Source organism: Ochlerotatus camptorhynchus, unplaced genomic scaffold (genome assembly GCF_037179485.1).
Source record: "Ochlerotatus camptorhynchus isolate MF236.1 unplaced genomic scaffold, CSIRO-AGI_Acam_v1.1 ptg000494l, whole genome shotgun sequence".
Lineage (NCBI taxonomy): Eukaryota > Metazoa > Arthropoda > Insecta > Diptera > Culicidae > Ochlerotatus > Ochlerotatus camptorhynchus.
The window spans coordinates 252,857-266,937 of record NW_027040979.1 but is presented as its reverse complement, the minus strand read 5'-3'; the positions used below and the strand labels follow the sequence as shown (position 1 = coordinate 266,937).

Below are 14,081 nucleotides of genomic sequence, written 5' to 3'. Positions count from 1 at the left end.
AGTTCTACGGTGTGCTATTATACGTACTTATCGGATATTCTATGGACTTATCGGAAGCTCTACAGACTTGTTAGAAGATCCAAGGACATCTCAGATATTCTATGGACTTATCGGAAGCTCTATAAACTTGTTAGAAGTTGATGATGATGATGATGATGGTCCCACCTCTTACCCCTACAAAGGTTTGAGCTGGTCGATTTATCTTTAAGATAATGAAATGTAAACATTTTAACCAGGTTAGCAAAAAAACGAACTGGTTACAGTTACATATATAAATTCCCTCTAGAGTTTACAGTTGCTTCACAGCTATATAAATGTGAAAAAGCTTAGGCGTCCTCCGTATATTTATAAGTATTACAAGCGATCAAGAGCTAATGAACAATCAACAAAGCATTCAGCGAGAAAACTTACTACTAACTCGAGGTATCTTCCGAATAAGCTTCAAAGTTGCATTTTTTTCAAATGTTTTAAATTGTTTGGACTCTTTCGGTTTAATCACAATTACCAGACGAGCCTTATGATTATATGGTTTATTACTGTATTGTTACTGCAACAAATAGTTTTACTTTGACTAGCACGAATATCTCTATTTACAACATCCGCAAAACTCGAATTTTCCTGAAAAACATCACCATCATCATTATCACTATTTTGTATTTTACGTTTTTTGCGTCTGGTATTTTGGTCCGATTCCGACTGAATCGTCCTAGATGAACTGCGCTGATCATTCATTTCAGCTAATTGGTTTTTAGGATCAATAAAAAAGTAGAAGGATCTGTGCCTAGGGGCACGAACGGAAGCTTGACGTAGAACCGCTAGGGCACGGAACAAATGTGAAGAAAATTTAGTTATTTTAATTGATCGATCATCTATTATCTTAACTCTTTCCCTTTTTGATTTGTAAGCGTACCAAATTTGTAGTATTTTTTTTTCAAAGAGAAAATTGATGAAGAGAATCGATCAAAATCACTTGCACCCCTGCTTCCAAGTTTGGTTACAAGATTACAACTCTGGAGAGCATTTTGTGAGGTCGTTAGGGGCATGTGGTTCTGAATATGGACAAACAGGCAGATAAATTCTATTATAACTTGTTATTGTAATAAGCTTGTTGGCCCTGAAAAGGGCCGTTTTGTTGCCAAAGTTGGCGATGATTTAACCTCCGAAACCGTACAGATTGCGTCTGTTGCTTCAAAGCGTAGATGACACATCCATGGCCGCATACGCTTGGCGTGTTCAGTGTAGGTTGCAGCATCACGGATCTCATTTTCCAATAACACTTTCAGCACACCTCGTAGATCAGACCGGAGACACGTTTGACACCACCACGGCGAGCCAGACGACTGCTTTTGCTGCTTCTACTGTCTGCTCACCACGGCGTCTGAAGCGAAAATTAGTTGAGGCTGTGAGATCAAGTGGTACTCGATTATGACGACTGGGTTTGGAAACAACGTTTATTTCATGAAAACAGTGAACAAATTATCAATTTTTATTTGTACTTTGGATAATTACCACTTTTTCAATAGTTTCTTGTTGAAAATCATCGCGTAAACATATGTCTGATCGATTGGTGATAACATTATTGAAATTGATCCAGGGACAGCTGAGTTATTAATGTTCAAAATCTTTCATAATTTTGTTTCATGTTCCATTTTCGGTTTTCACAAAGTGTACCCCAGTATAGAAATTAAAGACGTCAAAAAATGAACTTTTCATATTGTCCGATCACGGACACTGGAGATGGTGTGGCAATCCTCGGCTCGGAGTATTCCAGCTGATTTGGCCAATTCCCCCTGTGGGAATGCCAACATGAACACACAGAAATGCTCGACTGAAAATTTCACTTAACACATAGTCCTGAAAAGGACTGTTTTGGCTTCGACTTGTTCAAGAAGAAAAAACGATGGTTTATAATTTCAACGGCGCTATAATTCGATGTTCTCTTTACAAAGTTTGTGAACAGTATCATCGCGACGCCTTTTTTGCCATTTAAATGATCTTTATTTCTTGTGATTGTGTGGTTTACATGTATGAATTTGTTAAGTGACACAGATGCGTCTTTTCAACTTTGGTACATTTGAGATTTTAATTATTATTTACAGTTCCTAGTCCTATCAGGCCTATTTTAAAGTATGACCACCTTGGTGGGATTGGTTTGATTTGAATTGGAAAAAGGAGACTACTTATAACTACTATTTACAACTACAACTAACCTACAACTACTATATACACCTAACCTACTATATACAAATTGCTTATCAAAGCATGTTCTGATAAATTACATTTTTGTGTAAATTTAGTCTTAATTTCGTTAATTTTGGAATCTATTTTGGCAATGCCTGCCTCTTCATGTAAATTTGTTATTCTAGTGTCGAAAGGACGATCAAGAACCATCCTCAGCACTCTATTCTGAGCTACCTGAATTTTGTTCCTGTGAGTCTGTGCACATGATTCCCACACCGGAGCTGCGTAGAGGATCGCAGGTGCTACGATTTGTTTGTAGACGGCCAGTTTGTTCACCCTTGAGAGGCGGGATCTGCGGCAAATCAGCGGATACAGACTCCTAACCAAGGCGGAACACTTGACTACGGTTTTCTCCACATGCGAGCGGAATAGGAGCTTTTCGTCAAACAACATCCCGAGATAGGTTACTTCGGCAGACCACTCAGCCCTTGTGCCATCCATGATTACAGTACAAGAGGGAGTCGGTTTTAGTTTGGGTGATTGCCGATGGAGGAACATGATTGTTTGTGTTTTGGAAGCATTGATTTTGATTTTCCACGTGGTGGCATAATCAGCAAAGGCGTTAAGGCATCGTTGAAGTTTGTTCGTTATTTCGCGAGGCATCCTTCCTTTGACGGCTATTGCTTTATCATCTGCGAACAGGAAAAACACGCAACCGTCTCCAAGGGGAGGAATGTCGGAAGTGTAAATGCTGTAAAGCAAGGGTCCCAGCAGACTGCCTTGCGGGACTCCTGCTGGGATGGAAAACGTGTCGGAAAGACAACCATTCAACGATACCTTAAACGACCTTTGCTGGAGGTAGCTACGGGTGATTTTAACCAGATGTAATGGAAAGTTGAAGTTACAAAGCTTGTATACAAGCCCATTGTGCCAGACATTATCAAACGCTTTCTCAACGTCTAACAAGGCCATGGCTGTGGACTTGGATACAGCTTTGTTACTTCGGATGTTATTCATCACCCGCACTAGCTGGTGATTGGTGGAGTGCCCCTTTCTGAACCCAAACTGTTCCGGAAGGAGAATGTTATTTTCCTCGACAAACTTGAGCAAACAATTGAGAATGAGTTTCTCGAACAATTTGCTCAGCGCTGAAAGGAGGCTGATTGGTCTGTAGCTTGAAGCTAGCGTTGGGTCCTTCCCGGGTTTGCGGATAGGTATGATTTTCGCTGTCTTCCAGATACTTGGAAAGTAGTGCAGTTCCAAGCATCTGTTGAAGACAGCAGCCAGCAGAGAGTGAACCTTCATGCTGAGATTTTTCAACACTAGGTTGAATATTCCGTCAAACCCGGGGGCCTTCATGTTTTTGGTGCATTTCAGCGCTGAGCAAATCTGTTCCACTGTGATTCTATCCTCCGGAGGGATGGCACAAGGGGAGGAATCAAGGTTGAGTACGCATTGCTCAACCTGAACTTCGAGCGGACTTTGGATGTTGGAGCCAAGCAAGTGCGATTTGGCAATATGCTCACCAATCGCATTTGCTTTCTCCTGAGGGGTGATTATGAGCCGATCGTCATCATTTTCATCTTTTAGTGGCGGAATGGGTTTAGGGTGCGTCTTTAAGACCTTGGCAACTTTCCAGAATGGTCTGGAGCGGTCGTCCAGATTCTGGACAAGCCGCCCGAAACTTTCGTTCCGGAGTGAGACCATTCTGGAAAGCAATCTCCTTGTTCAGATTGGCCATTTCACGTTTCCTCGCTAGATCTCCAGTCCTCTGAAACTGGCGTCTACGAACATTTCTCAGGCGAATTAAGAGTTGGGTGTGGGAATCAATAGCAATAAACTTACCCCTCACAGGAACTCGTCGGACGCACGCCTCGTCAGCCACGGTTATGGCTTGGTGGAGTACTTCCAACGCTCGGTCGATGTCCTCCACGGAGTCAAGCGGCGGGTTGTCGATGATGTGCCTGTCTACCACGCGTCCAAACTGGGCCCAGTTTACGCGATGGTAGTCCTTGCGCAGGCTTGGAGCAGCAGCTACGTTGTATCCCAGTTCAGCCACCACCGGTTGATGGTCGGAGCTGAGTTCGTTTAAGGCTACCGGCTTGGACAAGCCGGTATTTGAAAGAAACAGGTCTAGCGTCGATGGGTTGCCTGCCGGTGAGATGAATGTTGGCTCGTCCGAGAACCAAACGGAGTACAGCCCATGCTGCGAATGGTCGAACAGCAGACGACCGTTCTGGTTCTGCTGGTAGTTCCGCCATGCCTCATGACGAGCATTCAGATCTCCTCCAACAACGAAGCGGGAACCGGTACGGGTGATGGTGGACAGGTCCTTCTTAAATTTAGCCGCTAGTCCACTGCTGGCGGCACACTGTCGAGGGCAGTAGACGGCGATGAACTGGACGTATCCAGTCGACGACTCCACCTCCACACCAAGGGCCTCGATGATAGAGGTGCGAATATGGGACAGAGTGTGGTATTTTATTCCTTTCTTGACGACGACCGCAACACCACCCCCCCTGGAGCTGGTGCGATCAAGCCGGATAATGTTGTGGTCAGGCAACCAGAAGCTGTCGCCGGACTTTAGATGGGTCTCGGTTAGAAGGCCCACGTCGATGCTGTGCTTGCGGAGGAAGTCGGCAAGCTCAATCTCTTTTGCTCTTACAGAGCAAGCATTCCAGGTGACGATAGTTAGCGGTTTAGACGCCATACTGGATGATGAACTTACCGAGCACCTGGATCTGTTCGGGCTTATTGCGGCACTTACGAAGAGCACCGGACATGTTGACGAAAATTTCCATCAGTTCATCCGCTGAGAACAGATCGGGGTTGTTGTTTTGCGCTGTTGGTTGTCTCCAGAATCCAGGGGGGGATGGAGAGCTTTGGCCAGCAAAATCGCCGGAAGCTTCTTGAGGGGGGGCGGGTTGCACCCGCGAATTCGCTTGCCTTTGCTGGGGAGCACGAAGAGGCGGAAAATCCTCCGTCCTGAATGATGGGGTTTTGTCCTTCTTGCGTCCTGGTTGATTGTTGCTTGACGCCTGCTTTCGGATGCGTTTGAAGTCCTCGCGTTTGGAGCACTGTCTGTCGGAACCTTGATGTGCACCACCACAGTTAGCGCATTTTATCGCCACGGCTCCATCCGCAGGGCAGTTGGAAGTGGCGTGTTCTTGAGCGCAGTTGCTGCAGCGTGGCTTGATGTTGCAGTTGCGGGTACCGTGTCCAAAATTGAGGCACCTCATACACTGCGTTACGTCACGATGGCCGCCACGGTATGGCTCCCACCGTACGATGATGGAGCAGATTGATCGGATGGCTTGTAGCGCATTGAGCGTCACTGTCCCTTTCTGGAAGTGCACCAGGAAAAGACAATCCGGGTACGTCTTCACGTTTTCGTCTCTCCTTGTCATTCGGAAGACAGCGATTGGGGCAAGCTTGTACCGGTTGATTTCAGCTTCGACCATCTTGGGGTCGAAGTTTGGTAAACCCCTGATGACTACCTTGAAGGGCTTCTCACCGGGGATGTCGTGCGTGAAGAATTCCGCCTTGGTATCCTTCAGATGTTTCACGGCCACTTCGTACTCCGCTTTTGTTCGGAGCATCACCTTGGTGCCGATCCTGCCGAGCTTAAACTCAGCTGCAACGCCCAGCGATGAAAGATCGCCAATCAGCGTGTTGAGTGGGACTTGCTTCACCACCAGTGGAGGAAGCTTCATTTTTGCTGCACTCGGGGTGGCAGCAGTTTCGTTGTCGACGGCGTCGGCAAAATCACCAATGACGCTGACGTTCGTCGCGGTGGCATCGTCCCGTCCACTCGCACCATCGGACTGGCCTTGATTTTTCTTCCTCTTCTTAGACCGCTTCACCGTGGCTGAGGTGGGATTCCCTACATCGGTGGGAAGAGTAGCGTACCTATTCGAAATAGGTACACTCAAGCTACCCTCACCGCTGCTCTTCTTCTCCGTTTTCTCTCGGAGCCTGCTCCGGGAGCGCTGTCTTTCCATCACACGAAGCGACCGACACTACTGACGACGCGATTAAACTGCGAATGTTTGGAACAAACTAGAAACTTTAGAACAACTCGACAGAGCGAGCAAAGACCGAACTGTACTGCTTGACGTTCAAGCAGAGAATCCATGACATCGCGACGCGCTAAATGCGTTGCCTTAAATATGTTTGGCTGTCTACTTCTTTCCTACCTTCCACCAATCAGCGCTCGCTACGCGCTCGTTGGTTTGCAGTCGGTCGGTCGTCAGTCGGTCGGTCGTCAGTCGGTCGGTCGTCAGTCGGTCGGTCGTCAGTCGGTCGGTGCTGCTGCTTGCATGCTCATACCAAGCCAGCGGCAGCGTAAGGAAATGATCAAAGCTTGTTTGTAGGGTCTTGATACAAATTACATTATGTTAGTGTTGGGGACCGATTACCCGCGGTCGCCTCGGGGTTAGTAGAGGTTTTTAAAGTATTGGGTAATCGGGTAGGGTGATTTACATCAAACCAAAACTACTACTACTACTTACATTACTTTCGCTCCAATCGCGAACATTCTCCCCCCAGGCAAAGAGATACTTGGTGGACAACAGACTGGGTTCATTCAAAGGGTAAAGGGGCCAATTTCGAGATTGGGCGGCGGAAAATACCATGAGAGGTTTGGACATCTGCAACCCTAACAATTGAATCTGATCCGGGGTAGACCTTCACAATTCGAGCCAGTTTCCATGCCTGAGGTGGAAGGTTATCTTCCTTCAACAATACTACCATCCCTGGAGTTACATTCTTGAAATCCTTTGTCCAGGGAGTTTGGAGGGTATTCAAATATTCGCGAGACCATCGCTTCCAAAAATGGTCACGGACACGCTGGATGAGCTGCGAGTCTATGAATGTTTACATCTTCAAGTGAAGGTTCCGGAATAGCAGTCAATGAGCGACCAATGAGGAAGTGCCCGGGCGTTATAGCTTCGAGCTCATTGGGATCTGAAGAGGACGGTCAGTGAAGCAGCACGGGGAACCTTTTCAAGGTGCGTTTTGGTACTCTTTACTCCAGCTTTCCACAACCCCCCGAAATTGAGAGCCCTGGGTGGAATAAAAAGCACTTTATCTCCCGAGCCTGATAGAACTCATTTAGCTGTTCATGCAGTTGATCACTTTTGAACAACTGATATAAATCGTGCAGATCAGATTTGGCTTCCATTGTCCCATTGACTATGACGTGCTGCAACAAAGGCTGAAGCAGACAAATCCGATACCAATTCCAAGAGTATGGCCTTGGTGGTCATACAAATAAAAGACAAATATAAGCCTTTACTAGAACAGGTTTCCTACTACCTTGGCGAATAAAAACCGGTCCTGCGAAATAAACTCCTGAAAAAGGTGGAGCTGGAACGACTCTAACCTCTGGTAGATCACCCATAGATGGTTGAAGCAACCTCGGATTGGATCGGAAACATGTAACACAAGACCGGATGACTTTCCTGACGACAGGTATTCCGAAGTGATACGTTCCGACTTGGGAGACCTTGCATTCACAACAAATCTCCTAACGTATCCAATCACTCGCTGAAGCTTTCGGAATGAACTAAAGGCACTCATAACTGGAAGGGTTTTAGGGACAAGGACTGCAGTAGACACTGTTACTGGTTTCAATTCCGGTAATTTATCATAGGAAAGAACGAACATTTTGCAAATTCTACAGACATTTCTGAAGTTTTACGAGCCTAGGTACACGCTTAGAAAAATTCATGTAAATTTAGGTGCTCTGAAAGTGACATATGGGTCATTCCAGCTCAAGTGGGTACATAATTTAAAAAAGTTGTGGTCGATGTCACCGATTTGAGCCAAACTTGGTCAAAACGCTTATTTTGGCATTCTGAACAAACGCCTTTTTCGATCTAATGTGCCTAGATTCTTCTAGGCTACAACCCTGGATTTTCGAGATTTTCAAAAATGTCAACTTTCAGAAGACATTACTCCACAACTAAATTAGCCATTTGTGATTTTAGAACGTCAATTTGAAGGTTTTTTAATGTAGATTCACAAAGGTGTACCCACGTTTTGTTTTTGTTATAGTAACTACAGTAAACAGACTGATTACAGGCAGGTATCCAAATTGTCAAAAAATGGAATAATTTTACCATGGGCGGGATATTATTGGCTCAAATTTTCACCACACTTTGGAAAACTCTTCTACTTGATGTGTTATCAAGGGCAAATGATTTCGACAAATAGTTTTTGAGATATGACCAGATGAGTGAGTGGTAGTTTTGAGCTTTTCTAGTGGAATATAAATGCTATTTGATATTTTTTATTTGCTCTTGAATTCCTTCACGCTGATGGAAAAATAATATTTTTTATGTTATTCTTGACATGTTTTGGCCAGGATTCTGTTAATATGAAATCATAACTAGCTCATTTATTTTCTTCTGTCCATAATTCAATTGTGGTACTAAAAGTGAAAAATATGTTCCTATGGGATACAGCCTAAACGTTGTGCTTTAGAAGTACGATAAAATCAGATAGATTAGCAGGGGAAGGAGGGGCATAGTGAGTTTCCTGTGCTTTAACCTTGGATTTCTTATGGTTCAAAACAAATTAATTGGTCATTAATCATTGCAATGGTGATATCAAACCAATTAATTTGTTATAACTGAGGGGGTCAGAAGGAAAGGAGTGTAAGTGACTTTGATCGATTCTCTTCATCGACTTTCTCTTTTGATAGTTACAGCTTTATAAACAGATTTTGCGCTATTTCTGCCACATAGTTTGATAAAGGTGGTTCTCATCTAGCATTCAGAATGGCACACGAATCAAGGAATGTGTTTGCAGCTGAATTATTAACGAAAAAGAATGCCGACGAAGAGAATTGAACAAAATCCCTTACACCGCTTTCCTTTCCTTCCCCTCAACTATAATAAAATTATATCTAAAAAATAAATTAATTGCTCAAATCAGGGTATTATTCAAGTAGCAGCTGTCATCCGCAACTGAAATTTTATATACCTGATAATCTATCTGATTTCATTGTACTTCTATAGCACTACGCTTAGGCTGTATCCCATAGGATCATATTTTTCACTTTTAAGACGACAATTAAATTAAGGACAGCAGTATATAAATGAGCTAGGTATGATTTCAAATATAGAGAACCCTGCCCAAAACATGTGAAAAATAACAAAAAAATATTATTGTTACATCAGCGTGAAAGAATTCAAGAAAAAAAAAATAGCATTGATTTTCCACCAAAAAAGCTCAAAACTTCCACTCACTCATCTGGTCATATCTCAAAAATTATTTGTCCAAATCATTTGCCCGTGATAACTCAGTAAGTAGATGAGTTTTCCAAAGTGTGGTGAAAATTTGAGCCTAACATATTAAGAAATAAAAAATCCCGCCCATGGTGAAAACAGGCCATTTTTTGACAATTTGGATACCTGCCGGCAATCAGCCTGTTTACTGTAGTTATTATAACAAAAACACAATATGGGGTACACCTATGTGAATCTACATTAAAAAAAACCTTCAAATTGACGTTCTAAGATCACGAATAGCTTATTTGGTTGTGGAGTAATCTGTTCTGAAAGATGTAATTTTTAATAATTTCGAAAATCCAGGGCTGTAGCCCAGACGAATCTAGGCACTTCAGAGCAAAATCAAAAAAGGCGTTTGTTCAGAATGCCAAAATAAGCGTGATGGCCAAATTTGGCTCAAATCGGTGCCATCGACCACAGGTGGTGTACCCACTTGAGCTGGAATGACCCATATACGAGCGTAAATTTTGACATAAATTTGAGTTATAACAGACGTAAAATATAGCTTAATGAAACGTACTTTTCGTCAAGCAACAAACTCTGCAGTCTCGGATCACTTAATTTGGTCATTTCCACCCACCGTAGACGCGTGACGTAATTTATGGATGCTTCCTTATTATAAGTTCCATCGTTGTTGATATTGACAATATAGATTTTTCGCGTGTAACGCTCACACACTACCAGGTATATTTTCGTTTACAATTGCTTGTTATTCTCCTCTGGTATATGTAAGAATGAGTTTGTCTGCCATTTGATATTTCATTCAATTTTTTTTTTAATCTTCCGAAAGAAATCAACAATTTGATATTACTTGGCGAAAAATATGTAACGCTTCTTGATTCCGCGAATAATGAAACAATTGGCTGTTGATCAATCGTGCAACAATCAATTGAAAACATTGAAATTTCCTCCTAGCACACAAACAAATAGCGAGTTATTCTTAGGTTTTTCTTAATTCCCCCCTCATGTTATTATTAAAAATTTCTTCATTTCTTCCGCCATAATATTATTATTCAACATGCAGCATCCGTTCACAGCATCGCCATTAAAAAAGAAACATCCAATGAACTTTCAAGCTCTTTAACAACGCAATAATTAACATTCACCGGCTTACCTCAAATACTTGATGTCCGCATTGGGAATCGCCGGTGCCGGAATAAAGTCATCCTTCATGCACGACAGATCCCCAACGATGATGATGCGCTGCAGAGAGACGGCTTCCGTCCGAAGCATGTCATCCGAGGCGAACGTCACCGAGCTCACCCTGGGATTGGGCTCGGTAGCCGGGGCAGGTGGAAGCTGCTGCAACTGCTCTGGCGGTGGCATCAGCACAAGATCCCCTGGAGGAATAGACCGTGAGTAAGGGGTTTGCAAAAAAAAAGTGTGTGCATGGCTAGCTGAAACTACCGTTAATCGGATGACAAAAAACGGAAACATCTGTGCGATGCCGGTCGTCGTCGAATGGCTTCCGGCTGACGGACGAGTTGTGAATGTGTTGAGAGATGTGGGAGCAATAAAAAATGACACAGTTTGCCTGCGAGTGGGTGGCCTTCGGCTTCGTTAAAGCACGGAACATGTGTGTTTGTGGGTTCTTTGAGGGAAACAGGATTAGTGACTGTGGGTTTCTTTCTGGTCGACCGTGTAGCCAGGATTTCCCGGGGAGTGTGCAAGTGTGGTCCTACGCTTGTTGAGCAATTAACTATAATGATAGCTTTGTCCTAGTTTGGCACAACTGTCCGCTTTCCTGTTTTTTAATGTATAGCCTAAGGGATATTGTATGCATGCGAGCGTGGGATTGAGAACGGAAACTATCCCATTTGTTTTTGCTCAAATTGAGATGCCTGAAAGTACTACACCGGGGATCGTTAAAATTTAATAATAAATGTCCAATTTTCCAGAACCCGATCAATGTCAGCTCCAAGGTACAACTTAAAGAGAATCACTTTAACACAGCCAAGGCCAGATTCACGTTCCTATCGCAAAATCAAATTGCAAACAGAAATTGATTTCTATAGAACCCTACCCGGGAAGTTCATTAGACTTGCAAAATTGACAATTGTGACAGCATTGTTTCACCCTGATCTTTTCCTTTCACTGCTTGTCTATTGATTTTCCCTGTCCCATTGAATCGAGAACAGTGCAAAAGCAAAAAAAAAAAATCGTGTTCCAAATCGAAACAACCAACGGGAGGAAAAAGAATTTCACCTACCTTTCATAAACTTTTTCAATTGCTTCCGCTGTTTTTCCAGCTTTTTCTGCCTCCGCTCCGCCGGTGTCGGTTTCCTCTGCTGCTGATCTTTCTGATGCTGCCTCCACCTGTCACCCTCATCCGACAAATTTATCATTTCCCTAACTCCTCCAGCTTCGTTCCTCTCCTCAGTGGCTGCATCCCTTTGAACTGTTATTTGCATATTTCCGTCGTAAATATCATCGCTGTTTAATACGACTAGCTCCTGACCGGCTTTCCTGGCCCAATTTTCGTCTCGTCTTCCCGACCGGATGGAGCTCTTCTTGGTCGACGTCATCTTTCTCTTCGATCCAGCGCCCGCCGTCAGCTGCGAAGATGACTTCTGTCTATGTTTTTTCCGCCCTGGTTTCTGGTTCTGCTTTTGCTGTTGCTCAGATTCGTTTAATGATAATTTGGTTACGCTGGTTAGTGAAGAATTTATCTGCTCCTCTCTCCCCCGCTGATCCTCGTTGGCGGAAGGAGCATTTGAATTCCAGCTGGAGTCGGAACTGCTGCCGGCGGTCGGTTTTATCCGTTTGATTTTCTTTTTGTGACCTTTTCTTCGGCGACCCTTTTTGCCACCGCCCGGATGTTTCTTCCGGGGAGCCCCGGTGCCATCGGTTTCCTCCGTCAATCGGATGCCAGCAGCAGAACTACTACTTTCCGAAAAATTCTCTCTGCAAACGAAAATCGATAGAGAAAAACAGAATAGATCATGTTAGATGGGAAACGTGATTGCTGCTGGTGTTGCGGAATGAGGAAATAATAGAGGAAACGCTATGCTTTGAACGATAAAAGAATGGGGTCATGTCGAATCATCCCGCCTGATGGATGGTATCTCATAAGGGTTGCTTCTGGGTATGAATTTTATCAAGAATCGGATTATGGAATGTACTATCGATCCTGGCTGTTCTATTGAGGTTGAAGTAATAAAATTAAGCATCACAATGCAATGCTACGTTATATGTAACACCAATATTTTCAATTCTTATCGTAGTTGCTTCACAATTAACTACACCTTAAATGTCGTTTGTTCAAATATATTGAAATCATGATTTTTACTAAGTGGAGATCATATGTTTTGCTTCATGCATGGCGTTACGTACCGAATTTGTTGAACCAAATGAAATATATTAATGAATCGATTGACTGTTTATCCACAACATGCTACTGGGGCTCCAGTATAGTCGACCATATAAAATCCTCAGCAAAATCATTAAGTGCTTTTCAGAATTATACGCATAAGTTTACCAACGAGCTTTATAAAATGTGTACCTCCTCAAGAAATTTTCCTAAAAATAGTGGTTGAAAATTGTGAAAACATTCCACATGGATATTCCACGTTAAAATTATGTATGGCAATGTTATGGCCAGTTAAAGGAAAGAGAGTTGATGTTTCTCCATTTTAAATCTCATTCATACAAAATAAAAATTTAAATTTTTGTTTTGCATTTTTAGCTAACCAGTAATTTACTGAGTATTGTACAGGTTGTTTGTTTTTGGATGGAGATTATGATATGGTTTGGTTTTGTCCATTTAATAAGCAAAACAGATGAAAATTTATCATTTGTTCTAAGTAGCCCCTCTCTACACATTTCTGACTGCGGTTTTATGGCGAACATTTTGTACGATCATTCTTGATAGTTCGTTTGCTTCTCATTCCACACCATAAAGGTGTTTCTGTTGTGTACATCACATCCTATTATTATTTACTTTATTTATCATACAAACATACGACAAAGATAAAGGTGTTCCGTGAGAAATCCCCTGCAAAGTTGGGCCAGGTTGTACTCAGGTGGTAATGGGACAGATAATTACATCAACGTTTCATTTCTTTTACTTAATGAGAGATATATTTTATGACGAGCTTAGAAACAAATGTTCTGTATGCATTTTGAACGGGTAAATATTTGATGAACGGTTTGATTTTTTTTAGTTTCTAGTAGCAAATAAAAAACCGCAAAAATCTATAGTCGAGTATAAGTAAAAGACATTGAAGAAGTCTGCACATTGTAGACGAAATACATGTATAGCATAAGCAAATAAGGTTGTGGAAAATGGAAATTACTAATCCTTCTCTCTTGATTTACACAGGTATTCCGCTAAGACGCCACATTAATCAGAATTTGACTTTACATGTTAATTTTTCCAAGAACATAAGAAAAATAAACCGGTTTTCTAAGATTTTTTACATTTTCATCAACGTAGTCAGCAGGTGGCTAAAGTGGCATTTGCCATCCAAAAGATCTCGAGGAGTGGATAAACTTCTCCTATGTTCCTTAAACATCTAAACAGTTCCCGCATCTTTACTTCTTGACAATTTTCTCTATTTCTACGAATTTCCATGAACTGCTTCCAAGCTCTATACTAATATTTTT

At 42.6% G+C, this 14,081-nt stretch overlaps 1 protein-coding gene across 1 annotated transcript in view; it reads right to left on the bottom strand.

Moving 5' to 3' along the window:
• Nucleotides 1-14,081, bottom strand: part of LOC135712599 (uncharacterized) — a 99,803-nt gene that overhangs the window by 55,039 nt on the left and 30,683 nt on the right. The window contains exons 3-4 of the mRNA XM_065235550.1: nucleotides 11,686-12,380; nucleotides 10,591-10,816 (exon numbers count right to left, since the gene is read on the bottom strand). Coding sequence (XP_065091622.1) covers nucleotides 10,591-10,816; nucleotides 11,686-12,380 — 921 coding nt within the window. The remainder of the gene's footprint in view (nucleotides 1-10,590; nucleotides 10,817-11,685; nucleotides 12,381-14,081) is intronic.